The sequence below is a fragment of the Triturus cristatus genome, chromosome 2_1 (assembly GCF_964204655.1).
Source record: "Triturus cristatus chromosome 2_1, aTriCri1.1, whole genome shotgun sequence".
Lineage (NCBI taxonomy): Eukaryota > Metazoa > Chordata > Amphibia > Caudata > Salamandridae > Triturus > Triturus cristatus.
This window is the reverse complement of record NC_140581.1, coordinates 938,122,613-938,137,117: the sequence shown is the minus strand read 5'-3', so window position 1 is coordinate 938,137,117 and position 14,505 is coordinate 938,122,613. Positions and strand designations below refer to the sequence as shown.

The window sequence follows — 14,505 nt, the reverse complement described above, 5'->3', positions numbered from 1 at the left end:
TACGCTGATGATATTCTTTTGAACCTGGCTTCCCCGCGTAAATCGCTGATAGTGCTGGTTGATGTATTGCACTCATTTGGACTCAACTCCGGCCTAGTCATCAATTGGTCTAAATCTTGTGTGTATGTCCTCTCTGGGGAGGCTCCTATCCTTCCGCGGGGTTGTCCTATCCAGATTGCCCCGCGGGGATTTAGGTACCTGGGTATCTTCATTACCCTGGACGCGGAGGCTCGGTATAAACAGAACTTGCTTCCCCCCCTCCAGCGCCTGAAGGATGATGTCGCGCGTTGGAGGCGCTTGCCGCTCTCGCCGCTCGGCCGGGCGGCATTGTTTAAGATGATGTCGCTGCCACGTTTCCTGTACGCCTTACAGAACACAATGGACGTTGTCCCGGCGCGCTACTTTCGCGAGGTGGAGAGTTTGCAGCGCCGCCTGTTCTGGGAGGGTAGACCGCGTATCGCCCAGGCGAAGCTGACGCTCCCGTGGTACGACGGGGGGGTTGCCCTCCCAGACATCAAGCGATATTACTGGGCCTCCCAGCTGGCTGCGATAAATCACAGCCTTTACGGGCCCGCTCTAAGCCCGGCCTTTGAGATGGATAAAATGTTACAGCCGGGCGGCGACTATAATCGGGCGCTTTATTCTAGCTCGCTCGACGCACGTCTGACGGGCCCCACGCGGGTCATGGTGCGAGTGTGGCACGCGGCTAACTTGGCGATGGGGTGGAAGGATCGTTTGACCCGGGCGACGCCACTATACCCATCTGAGCGGCTGGGCTCCCTGTGGACCTCGAAGGGCTTTGAGAAGTGGGACATGATAGGCATCAGCAGGGTGGGCGATCTCTGGACGAGGGGGGATTCAAAACGTTCGATGTGCTGCAGACGGAATTCCAGTTGCAGGACAGGGAGTACTTTCGATATATGCAGATCCGTCATGCGTTGTGCTCCGTATTCCCTGACGTTGCCTCCATCCCGGAGTACTCCCCTCTGGAGGATAGAGTGCTAGATGGGCATGTACCGGACGCCACGATTTCATTAATTTACAAAAAACTCATCAATGATCGCTCGGGACTGGCCTTCGTGAGGCGTGGGGGGCTGATGGATTGGAGCTGGATGACGAGGACTGGGTGTCTGCGGTGGCCTCCCCGAAAGAGGTGGCCATACCGGCTCGCCTTCGCTTCGTCCAGCTCAAGATACTCCATAGGGTCTATGTTACGGGGCCGAGTCTGATGCGTATGGGCTATGCTGTGGACGGGTTGTGTAAGCGTGGGCGTGGTTCTTTGGGGACCTTTCTCCATATATTGTGGGAATGCCCGGAGGTGGCGCGATTCTGGCGTGGTGTGCACGAGGTCTTGCAGGCAGTTACGCATGTGCCGCTGCTGCCCGAGGCGAGAAGATGTCTCCTGAATGTGTGGGAGCCAACCGACTACTCAGTGCCGCAGACGTGGTGGGTGACTCTGGGATATATGGTGGCCAAGCGTGATGTTGCGCAATTGTGGGGTTCCCAGAGGTCACCGACTGTCTCGGTGTGGAAGGACAACATGGATTGGTGTATGTTTCGGGAAAAGGTGGTGTATGTTGCGAGAGGTAAGCCTGGGAAATGGGTGAACTTGTGGGGCCCCTGGAACGCCTACCGTGGGGGAATCTGTACCCCGCCGCTGACGCCTGATCCGTCACCGGCCCCGTCTCCTTAGCCTGCTTGTCTTCCTGGTTCTGGGCTTGAGTTCACTTTGTCTCCGTCCCGACCTATCCCCCCCTTGATATTCCTGTGGACCGGTAGGGTCCCCCCCAGGGGAGCACATGCTATTGTTTCCGATTGTGGGTTGCCTTGTGGACTTGTTTTCTTCGTTATTTATATAAAAATGAAACCGTTGTGTGGGGTCCGGATGGAGTGGCTGCCAACGCTTCTTTCAACTCCTGTGATCTCTCTTCTGCCGCAGCGTGTGTTCTACTGTTTGTATTATATGCTCTTTCTGTCTGCTAGCGGCCGGCCTGAAGGTTGTAGGCCCATCTTTGTATATCTTTTGGATTCTGTAATAAACTGTTTCAAAAAAAAAAAAAAAAAAAATAAACCTATACATTATTGAAAACTAGACACCCAGGGGAATCCAGGATGGGGTGACTTGACTGCCTCCCACCAGGTTCTGTTACCCAAAATCCCTTGCAAACCTAAAAAATTGCCCAAAAAAACACTTTTTCCCCACATTTCTCTGGTGGAAAGTTCTGGAATCTGCATGGATCCACAAATTTCCTCCCACCCCGCGTTCCCCAAAGTGTTCCGAGAAAAATGGTACCTCACTTGTGTGGGTCAGCCTAGTGCCCGCGCCAGGAAACGGCGCAAAACGCAACGTGGACACACCTCAATTTCGCTGTGAAGAATGACCCTTTTTTGGCAAAGTGCCTAGCTGTAGTTTTTGAACCATAGCTCTGCTGGCACCTAGGGAAACCTAGCAAACCTATACATTTTTGAAAACTAGACACCGAGGGGAATCCAGGATGGGGTGACTTGACTGCCTCCCACCAGGTTCTGTTACCCAGAATCCCTTGCAAACCAAAAAAATTGCCCAAAAAAACACATTTTCCACACATTTCTCTGGTGGAAAGTTCTGGAATCTGCGTGGATCCACAAATTTCCACCCACCCCGCATTCCCCAAAGTCTTTCGAGAAAAATGGTACCTCACTTGTGTGGGTCGGCCTAGTGCCCGCGACAGGAAACGGCGCAAAACGTAACGTGGACACACCTCAATTTCACAGCGAAAAATGACCCTTTTTTGGCAAAGTGCCTAGCTGTAGTTTTTTAACCATAGCCCTGCCGTCACCTAGGGAAACCTAGCAAACCTATACATTTATGAAAACTAGACACCCAGGGTAATCCATGATGGGGTGACTTGACTGCCTCCCACCAGGTTCTGTTACCCAGAATCTCTTGTAAACCTGAAAAATTGCCAAAAAAACTCATTTTCTCCACATTCCTCTGGTGGAAAGTTCTGGAATCTGCGTGGATCCACAAATTTCCACCCACCCCGCGTTCCCCAAAGGATCGTGTTCTTGCACATGAATGACTGCTTACCTGTGACTTCAGTCCTCAAGATATTTGAATGGGACAGTGTCACTTGACATGGCATGTATGCAATACTTGAAAACTCCCCTTTATCACGTAGTAGAAAAAATAATGAAAACATGAAAAATCATATCTTTCCAGGTACTGTCCATCGTGCAAAAATGATTCGACTGAAGTTGTGAATGCCGGGGAGAAACTCAAGCAGAGTAAAAAGAAAGCCAAAATGCCATCTGCAGTGACAGAATGCCAGCGGGACTGGGGCAAGGTAATGGATATATTCATACTTGAATTCTGTGGCATGAGGAAAAATGTTAGCCTTTAACAAGGAACATTTCTTTAATGTATTTTACCGATTCATGAGTAATACAAGATCTGAAACTGTATTTCATTGTCTCAAATTGCAGGTATGTATTATTGACCTTTTTGCAGTTTGAACTAAGATTCCTTCATATTACATATAAAGTAAATGTATTCAAACAGTTGCTTGTAAGCTTAGAAACTCAAAAGTAAATATATCACAATAAGTTTGTTAGCTCAGTTATACCAATGTCCAAATTGTGAGCTTTTTAAAAATCATATATAAAAGTCTATTTTCACAATGACACTGGCAATATTTATTAGCATCAGTCAACCACATTAGTCTGCTATATATGGATGTTTCACACCAGCAATGCATGTAGTCAGGATTCCACAACACTATGCCCACAAGCTCACAGCTTTCCTATCCAAGAGGATTTCTCGCCTCTATTCCCTGTCACTCCCATAGTTTTTTTACACAATCTTTACTTCAAATGGGAAAGTATCATGCGGTGACTTGGAAATTTGTTTAATGGTGAAAAAGCCAATGTATTTATGGTTAAGTAAATCATTTAGAAAGGGCTTCATGCTTCCACATGTTCCAAAAATGTGTGTTTACTTTATTATTCTTGCATCCATAATTCCATCATTGTGAATGATTGTTCAGCACAGAGTGTCCTGCCACAGTGTGTCTAGATATTGGCTTGGTTATCACACTAATATGGAAATATCTTACACACTATAAACACAAAACATTCTGCATCATAGCTTCTTCACTGCTAGCCGTAAACATAGAATATTCCTGCTTGCTGCAGCGAAGCCAGGCTTCTTCTTTTTAAATATAGTCTAAATCAACATCCATATCTTGAAATGGAGGTCAAAAACAGTCTAGAGGTGAGAAAGCAGGCCAACCTCTTCCACATGTTTCTCTCTGGTAATGACCACTTTTAAACAAAATAAAAGCCAACATTCCAGCATATCATTTAAAGCTGTCCTGAAGTGTTAGATTTGACCTTTCCACACCCTTGCATGACAGGGAGAAGAACCATGAAGGAAAATGGGGTATTAGGTTGTGTACACGGCTGGAAAACCTGCACCATTTCATTTAAGGAGCCAGCTGGTTCCATTTTCCAGCATGAACTGTTATAGCAGTTTGTGTTACAGCCTCAGTTCTTTTTTTTTGGCTCATGCTGAATAGATCTCGCGACACTTCTCAAGGCAGTCAACAACATCTATTTTTCTAACTCTTCCTCTGAACATCTTTCTCTGCTTCGCCATCGGTGTCACCGTTGCCATCAGGTTCACAGGTTATTCCTGTAGAGGATGTTCTCCAGGTGCTGCTTGTGTCTTTAGAACTTTTGGTTCTTCATTGAAACCGCTTTTTTCCTAGGGGCACTTCTCTGTTTTCCATCAAAAAGATGCCTCTGGCTCCAGTGCATCCTTCTATTACTTCAGGAGCTTTGAATCATTCTTCATCTCTGCTTTCACGGTCTCCTAGAAGGCATAAGAGAAAGAGGTCTCAATCTATGTCTCATTTCAGACATTACTCGTCAGATTTATCCTAAAATTCCTGTACTCCCTAGTGGAGCGGCAAAGCTCAAACTATAATTTGAGGCCCTCAAAACACAGTCTCTGCTATCGTGGAGACCTTACAGCCTCGTTCTGCCCAGGGGTCCTCTTGCCTTTGAATCCAGCTTTGCAGAACTTGAGAGGGACGGTTTCCCAGCCACATGAAAATGGCTACACCAAGATTTAAAAAGAAATTCAAACCCTGTGATCACCATTCAGTATACCTACGATAAAAGCCCAAAGCGGATTCTGTCATTGTCTTGGTGTCAGAAAGAGGCATACATTGGCCTCAGAGGTCTTTGTGCCTCCTGATAGAGATATCACATGGATTGATTCTGCGTGCCTTAAAGTTTGCGGTTTCACTGCTGGTGCTTTTAAGACAGCTAGCACCATGGCCTTGGTAGGACAATATGACAGACCCCCATGGAAGCCCTTGACCACTTTAGGAACACCCAAGAGAACCAAGGTAGGATTACATGGAAGCTGGTTAAAAGCGCCAACCAGCAACCAATCAAGTGATCACTGCTTCCATTGACACTGTGAATTAGTCAGTTGCCAAATGTTGTCACCGAATCTCTGTAAGGCTTACTTAGTGACTGCTTTTAACATCACTGAAGCATGATGCGCAATTAAAAACACTATGAACCTGCCATTCAAGAGTTGGTCCCTCTTTTGCTCTTATATGAATGATGAGATACAAAGAATGAAGAATGAGGCTGAAACGGTGATAGCGGTTGGTTTGGAGCAGACTAAATTCTTCAGCTGTCAGTATAGATGCAGGGACTGTCATTACCACCAGAGACAAAGGGTTACATTTCCTCAGTGATCCCATTACCAACACCCACAACTTTCATTCCACAGAAGATCTGGTAGAGGTCAACAGCAACACCAGCAACTTGCCTCCTCAGGGAAGTGCCAGTCTCATCCTAGGCAAGGACTCTTCTACTTCCTAATTTCTGGTTACCACTCTGGTGGGAGACTATTTTCACTAATTTTGGTGAGTAGCAAAACATAACCACTCACAGAAAGGCCCTACAACTAATTCAGAATGGTTAAAATCTTCAATGCAAATCCATTTCCTCAATCTCTTTGAAACCTGCACTAAAACATTTACTTCAGTTGCTCTGGATGGAGGTAATGGGCTTTCTGCAAAAGAGTGCTATAGAGCTAGTAAGGCATCTAGTCAGGATCTTTTTTGATCCCCAAAAATTGCTTCAAACAAGAATTCAGACTGATTCTAGACCTGAGGCAATCCCACAAATGGATTGAGACAGAGGTTCGGAATGTAATCTCTACACCTAAAATATCCTCTGCTCATTAAAGAAGACTGAATCTGTACTGTGAATTTACAAAACAATTTCTTCAACATTACAGTAGTGAGGATGCACAGAACATTTTCGAGCTTCACAGTATGCCATTCTCATTACCAATACACAGTTCTTCGATTTGTTCTGAACTCTGCACCTTGGACTTTTTCAAAGTGCATATTGTGGGGAGGGTTCTTCTCCACAAACAGAATATCTAAACCTTTCCTATCGGGTCAGTTGGTGGATAAAGGTGCACACTTCAGACAAGTCGTCAAGACTTCAATATCTCTACTGCGCTTTTATATCGACCAGGACGCCCTCCAACCACCAAAAATCAATGTCAACCCCGGTATCAACACTCTGCTATCTAGGAATGATGTTAAAAAGAGTATCTACCAGTTTTCAGATGTACCATTCTGTTCAGAGGGCTTCTTTTCCTACAGCTTGTCAAATTCTGTCCCTTCTGGTGTCAGTGGCCACTTGCATCATATTGGTACCCAATGCATGACTTTAAATGTGACCCCAGCAAGGATGCTTAGAAGATCAATGGTCTCAATGGGAGAACATATTGGAAGGCAAGTTGAGATTAGCTCTCCTTGCAAAACAAGCTGAAGTAGTGGTGCAAGTTGACCAGTATTCTAAAAGGGACCTAGTTTCATCATAACCTTCCCACACAAACTGTTGTCACAGATGTACCTCTCAGGGGGTGGGGAGTCTTATTTGCAGTTTCTGATTATGCAGGGGTTGTGATCAGAAAACAGAAGCTGTACCATATCAGTGTCCTGAAATTGAAGACAGTTCTTCCGGCTGTGAAAGCCTTCCTATTATCCTTTACAATAAACAGAATCCTGATCCAAACAGGCAACATAACCACAATGTATCCCGGCCCCCTGACATACCTCAGTAAAAAATGTTGTCCAGAGATTTTTATTTTTGATTTGTTGTTTTGGATCATTAGAGAAGTAATTTAGCTTGGTTAGACATTGCTGAGCCAAGCCGAATTTTTCTGAACATTTATTTTGAATGGAAAATGTGTTGCAGTGATGATGTATTATTTCAGGACCCTTGAGACATATATACTTCATTTTGGTGTCAAAACATAGGTTTTTGAGGTCATGTAGTCTTATAGAGACAGAAAATAACTCCTCAGAACATCCCTTCCACCATTTTCCAAAATGGCGGCTATAATAGAGGAAAAGAGACATATACAGAAATGAAACAAATAATAATGGTTTTTAATACACCAAACAATGTTTATGATCTGAATATGAAAAAAATAATGTTTATCACTTCTGTTTTAGACACATTTTCATAGGTCACTTTATTTATTTATTTGTTTCGGCAATCGCTCGTGGTACATTTGCAGAACGCTGAACATTTGAGAAGAGCATATTGACAGGGACATCTTTTTGCAGCACAGGTTTTGCAAGTACATGAACATGGAAGTTCTATGGGTAGAGGCTTTAGACATTTTGTATCTTCCCAACCAAATTCACACAGTTCTTTCTCCTCATATGCATGATCCAAAACATTTACACATCTTCTGGTCAAGTAGGACGCTCTTTTAATGTATCCACGCACAGAATATGACATCGCTAGAAGGTCACTTAGTGGACCGAGATCTTGAACTCACTCTACCGAAGATTGTCAAATGGGTGACAGTCAGAGCTCATTTTCCACATACGCACAAGGCATTTTTCTACGTCTTTAAAGTCACATTCATCTTCTGTCCCAGCAAATCCTTTTAGAAACTTCACAGGTTCAGCAGTTAAAGCTCCAAGCTTTGTTCCAGTTTTGCTCCTAGTGTCATCACCGGTAAGAATATGTGCCTTGATAAGAACACTGGACATCTCTGGGTCAAGGTTCTTGAACAGAAATGAAGCAGGATTAAGTACCTTTTCTCGCCTGTCCCATAACATATCCATAACTAACAATCCTTGACTTATGAACATTGCAACAAATCTAAGTAGCACAATAATAACATCTATGCTATTTTGTAGTGGAGACGGTTTTGTCTGCATACATTGCTTTGTTAGCATACGCGCTTTAGATGTTAGCGCCATCTTGCCACTTTGCTGCTTTTGCACACGACACTGCAGGTAGTTGTTATTACAAGTAAAAGTGTTTGCTTGCTTTTTCTTCACATGAGAACGGTCTGTTTTTCACATCTCTAAACATGCTCTCGACCTTAGTCTGAACACTGTGTGCAGAAACCGTCAAGGTCAAATAACAATGTATGCTGTTGAATTCAGGTTGATCGGCCCACGCTCTAGACACAACAAGCACACAGCTGCAAATATCTGAAACTCGGGTGCCTTTAATATTGCATTTGCATGCATGATTCAGACACTTGGAGAAAATCTTTCCAGACACAGAGAGCAGAGCTGATCCTGTGATGTGATTCACCTAAGCTGATCTTTGAGGTATGGGGTTCCCCATTCAAACCTAGAGACCTTCTATTATTATATAAAACTAGCTTATTAGCCAGGGGAGGATGGTTCACAAGGTATTATAGGACCTGTTTCCACTATCATTCTAATATGATTTCTCCCTTTGTTTTCTATGGTATTTAACAATGCTGATGGTTTTATTTCTAATCATTTGTCTGCTTATGTTAGCCAAAGTACTGCATCTTAGAGCACGTAGTTAAAAATAAACATTTTAAACTTTTCCGTGTCTCTGATTACTTGTGTTGTGGACTGATATGAGAATAATAACGAAAAGGTGTTTCTGATTCCCACCATTCCTGAGAGTACACTAAGTCGCTTGTTCTGGGTTGTCTAATCATTGGTAACTTCGATATGATACGGAGAACGAATGAGACACTGATTCTAGTCGGATAGGGGTTCTGGGTACTGAGGTGAGTTTTTTGGTACACCACAATTCACTGAGGTCCTGGTTTCCTGCGCATAGTTCTGTGCATGAGCAGAATCCCTGCAACAATGTGACAGTACAATGACTTGATTGGAACCATTTAAAACAGCCCACTAAACATGTGGCACAACACAAAGGCCAGCTTCCTCCAATTTTCTGTTAAGTTCTTGAACAATATGACCCGTTTGAATATATCTCTGCAGGCACCAACTCCTCATTCCACTTGCATTAATTGGAAATTCAGAGTTCGCTGAAGCATCAGCAATGTATTTGAGAGTTAACATCTTCAAGTTAATCTTTTTCAATGTTGATGACAAGAATTTATCATATTGCACAGGTATAGGTGTCGAATTGTTCCACTTGTAGGCATTTGTCTGGTTCTCTCACATTCTTTGACCGATAGTTCAAGATAATTGTCAAAGACAATATGCAGTTCTTGCAAGGTACACACTGACTTTGATATCTGTAGAACATTCCTTTACCGTCGGATTGTGAGGCACCAATTGCAAACAAGGTTTTTTTTATATCTGGGCATTCATATCACCCAAGATCTACAGGTGTTCCTCCAACTGAACATACACCCTCAACTAGAAAGACTGCACAGAGATGTGGCCCACTGACGCAGTCTACCTTTTACATTGCCGGGGAGGGCAGGGCTATACGAAATGATGACCCTTCCACGCCTTTTGTATGCATGGCAAAACGCATCATTCTATCTCTCGGCGAAGATATTCATAGGCTGGACCAGGAAATACGATTGCTGCTATGACAGGGATCGGCCCCACGGATAGCTTTGTCCAAACTGCAGAGGGATATGTAGAAAGAGGTCTGTGAGCCCCTGATGCCTGGCTCTATTATTCGGCAACACAATGGACAGTGATCAACACATGGGTGTTCGCGAAACAACAGTAGCCCACATACAGGGTAGACAGGTATGTGATAGGTCTCTGGAACTATGAATCTGGTCTTTATCAACGCAGTAGGGAAGCCATCGTCCCAGCGCATACGCACTCAGTGGTCAGAGCCTGGCGGGAGGCGACATGCTACCCGGGTTAGCGGAACAGGTTGACAGAAATGACCCCATTGGGGCAAAGTGACATGTCAAGAGAGGTGGAGGGGCTTGAAAGGCTTTGCATGATTGGAAATGCTTGGAAAAGAGCACCTAGAGGATGTTTTGAGAGGGCAGGCTATAATATTGTTTGCTGACCTCCGACAGGAATACGACATGGCAGATATGGAACATTGTAGATACCTGCAGCTGGGCCTGTCAATGATTCGCCAAAATCGAGAGTCACTGCCAAATTTGTCTCCTTTAGAAGACCGACTTAGAGGAGACCTCTTGCCTACCAAGGGTATATTACTGGTATACAAGAAATTACTAAATAACTCCCCAGATGTAATGCTATCTCTATGTCAGAAATGGACAGACAACCTAGGCGACATAGATGATGAAGAGTGGGTTGAGGCGTAGCAGAGCCCATGAAAAATCGCCATTAGAACTAGGTTATGCCTGATCCAGTCAAGAATTTTGCACAGGCCCTATTACTCCCAAACCCTCCTCTTCAAAACAGGGAGAGCACTGTCCCCACTGTGTCTACGGGGCTGCGGCCAGGAAGCAACATTTTGCCATATACTATGGGTGGGCCCACTTAATCAGTCTTTCTGGGAACGACTCACAGAGATGTTGGCCGTAGTCCTATCTGTAGCAGTTCCAATGAATGCAGATGAACTACTAGTGAACATATCTGGAGTAGAACCTAGACCCAGGTATCAGCGTATCTGGATGATCTTAGCAGTGGGGGTGCCAAGAGAAACATTGCCCGGCGTGGGGCAAGCCAGAGCCTCCGTCATTGAGGGAGTGGATGTCAGAAATCGACTCGTGTCAAAATGTGGAACAAGTGGTATATCAAGGGCGATGGTGCCCTAAAACGTGGGGAAAGGTGCAGGGGCCTGGAGGGAATTTAGAGGGGTATAGTGTTCTAGCAGTTTTAGACAGGTACCTCAGCTCATGTGGCTTAATAGACATTTTGAACTTGGATTATGTGCCTGAGATGTGCTGGTACTAACATGACTAAATGTGATGGGATTTCTAAGGATACTTCCTGATTGTTATTCTGCTATGTATGTAACTTGATAACATATCCATTACCCGTACAAACTGTATGATGCAAAATAAATACAGAGATGTTTTAAAAAACATTCCTCTCTAAAGTTTTTCATGGATGAAATCTTGACCATTCATAATTGTGTAATATAGTCCACAACAACAGCAGTTTTCAATGAGGACACCTTTTCAAATTGAAATTCTTCTGGTGAAAGTTTTGTTTCGAGCTCTTGTATGAGTTTGTGCTTCACTGGTTTGGTTTCAGCATCTTCATCAAATAAAGCGTTTGTTGGAAGAAGATCACGCAACAGAATGTCCTTGATAAGTTCACCTCTTTCTTTTGCTACATCCATCTCTATGTGCTTACGAAAGTTGTTTTTTTTGTAACTTGTTTTGTAATGGTTGGGACAAAACTATTACTATGGCAGTGGAAGCGTAGCTTTAGTGATTATGTCAAACAGCTTTTTCTCTTTCAATACAAATCCCTCCTGCTTCAGTTCTGCATATAGTTACGACCCGTGTTCCAGGACATCTAGTACACTTTTCTTTATATTGTTATTCACATATTCTTTGGTCACGAAGTTGTGTAGTCACACAGGCTCAGTCATTTCAAAGGGTTTTCCTTGCTGCTGCAAGAAATGAAGAAGGCTGTCAACATGTAAACGTTCCCCTCTCTTTCCCAAAAGTTTGCGGTGAGGAACCGTTTCATGATGGTCCATTAATTTTGAATTTGTCATCTCTAGGAAAACATTGCAAATAGAAAAGACTGCCATTGAGCAACATATTCACTTTTACGTGTCTGACCAACATTTCCCTTGGAGCTTTACTGTTATCTCTGGATCGTCTGTTCCAGTTTCATATCTGGAGCCACAGCATTGAACCTCTCTGTCTTTCACTACAAAATGTCTTTGGATTAATTTTCTGTGGAGATATGTTTTTTTCACCTCTAGCTTCTTCACTCTTTCCAAATACCAGGACTCATATCTCGGGTAGTTTATGCAATTGAATTCGTGAAACACACTAAGCAGTGACCCCACAGTCTTCACGTGCAGCTCCCAATCACCTTCCAGATCAGTATGTATCAAGCATGTGCCAAGTTTTTCACTAGCTTTATCAAGTGTAAAACATTTCCCCAGTACTTGCAAGGTTCAGATTTTTCTTCACATTCTTTGACAAACTCTACAAACTTGTTTTTCTGATTTTGAACTGAGCGTATTGAACATTGCCTGGCTTTGTATTATACCTTTTGAATGAAGTGCTCCGTGTGCCTTGTTCACTTTTGAGATAAGATATGAAAAACCTAATTTGTCATTCTTGTTCCAGAAAGTATTCCAACGCAATGTTTCTATACCTTGCAACAAATTAACATAATGAGTTCCGCTCAATACTGACTAGACAGTTTTGCTTCCAAAGATTTCAGCCTCAGTGAGTGTATCGTCTGTGCCACATGCACTAAGATAACTTCCTGCACACTGCACAACTTATGTCATGTGGAAAACGCCCATCATGACATAAAGATCATCAAGTCCTACTGAATTGCTCATAAGAAGTTCAGCTACAATATGGAAAACACAGTCATTGTAGAAAATTGGCAGGATAGGCTGGTCTTGAAGCTGAGCATGCACATTTTGGTATCTTTTTTTTTAGAGCTGTGTATACTGTTGCGTTGTTTCTGACTGGAGATGGTATTACTGGTGAAAACTAACCGTCTTCAGTTGGACGGTATCCTGGGAGCTCAGAGCAAAAATTCTAGCCCACTGAGGAATTGGCTTTTCTTTATCCTTCAGTCCACACCGAATAAGCGATATGATAAATTCTGTTAAATCAGCTTTGCAGACCGCAGCATAGGTAGAAGAAGATCCCTGTCCTCATCCTCTTTGAAACTTTCTGGTAGACTGGGAAGTGTTGATGGCTTGTAGTGATTTTGCACATGCTATCAAGGCATTTGGATTATAAGTTTGCGGCTTCATTTGTTTATGCCTACAGCTGACACAGCTTGTTTTTCCAGTAGCTACTTCATTGGTACAGTCTTGAAAAAAACCATGGCAGTATCATGTGTGCTGGATGTTCCAGACAAAGAAGAGCTGTCTTCAAAATCCAAATTATCAATAGAAGCAATTGTAAATCCCTTCCTGGTAAAGTGACCTGAAAGTAGTGTGCTGTCGGATTCGCAAGATTTTACAGCATGAGCTGCTAACAAGTTCCAGCTCCGTACTGTGCCATTATAACTTGTTGAAATCCCAATCCTATTCATTGAAGTGATTCGCTCTCTACTTTTGCACTTGTCATAAATTGCGTGGGCAGTCATCATGTGTAGCAGAGTTTTCTTTTTGCCGTGATGTAATTCATAAAACATGATTTGGAAAAGACAGTGCATTTGCACAGCATAAGCCTGTCGATTCATGGAATTGTCTTCCACTTCTTCACTTATATCTTGAAAGCCATCATCAATGTTGTTGGCTTCTGTTCCAAGTTCAATAACTTTAGTTTGTAAAAGTTTTGCTTTTCTTATATTAAACAATGATGTGAAAAATGTTAAGACAACATCAGGCATTTTTGTTGAATCCCATGATTTGCGGAGCTTTGGGGCATCACAAAATATGTCACTGAGTCCAAAATCTAAATCTTTCGGGAAGTTTCTTAAAATGATTCCTGCTGATTTTACTGCATCCTATCATCTTATTTTGGCAGCAAGAACTTCAGGAGTCAAATCAGCTGAGTACCCCATAAGTGGCTCATTCTTTTTATTAGACTGACAAGAACAAATTCTGTAATTGTACATTTCTCACCAGACAAATCTTAATTTCAATATTATGGATTAATACAGTTTCATCAATATGGACTATTATTTCTCTGATCTCACTCAAAGTGAACCCATAGCCAGCACTCAAGAGTGGCTTTAAAACTTAATTTTCTTTTTCAAAGAGGTCAAATTTAACAGAAGACTGGCGGTTACATGCTGTTGTGAGCTCATTGTACAATCATATTTCCGAATGTATGAATGCATGCAGTTCGGGTCCGCATACAAATCCTCTGCAAATACATTCACCTCGCTGTTTAGATCAACTACTCGACTGAAAACTTAATCTTGGAAGAAAGAAGCAGCAGATAAAAACATGTTTGCCCTTTGGGACTTGCATACTCTGTACTTTGTTCTTTTGTCTATCCCTCTGGCTCTTGTCCTGGCTTAACCACAGGTAACACATTAGAGATCCTCTGCTTTCTAATCAGTTGTTGGAGGTGGACGAGGGGTAGCCATCGATCTTCTAAGTGGATGGGCATTGGGTTTGGTT

The 14,505-nt window shown here is 43.2% G+C and overlaps 1 protein-coding gene across 1 annotated transcript in view; it reads left to right on the top strand.

The window, feature by feature from the left end:
* The window catches only part of UHRF2 (ubiquitin like with PHD and ring finger domains 2), an 898,530-nt gene that overhangs the window by 616,197 nt on the left and 267,828 nt on the right, over nt 1-14,505 (top strand). The window contains exon 7 of the mRNA XM_085633451.1: nt 3,203-3,326. Coding sequence (XP_085489577.1) covers nt 3,203-3,326 — 124 coding nt within the window. The remainder of the gene's footprint in view (nt 1-3,202; nt 3,327-14,505) is intronic.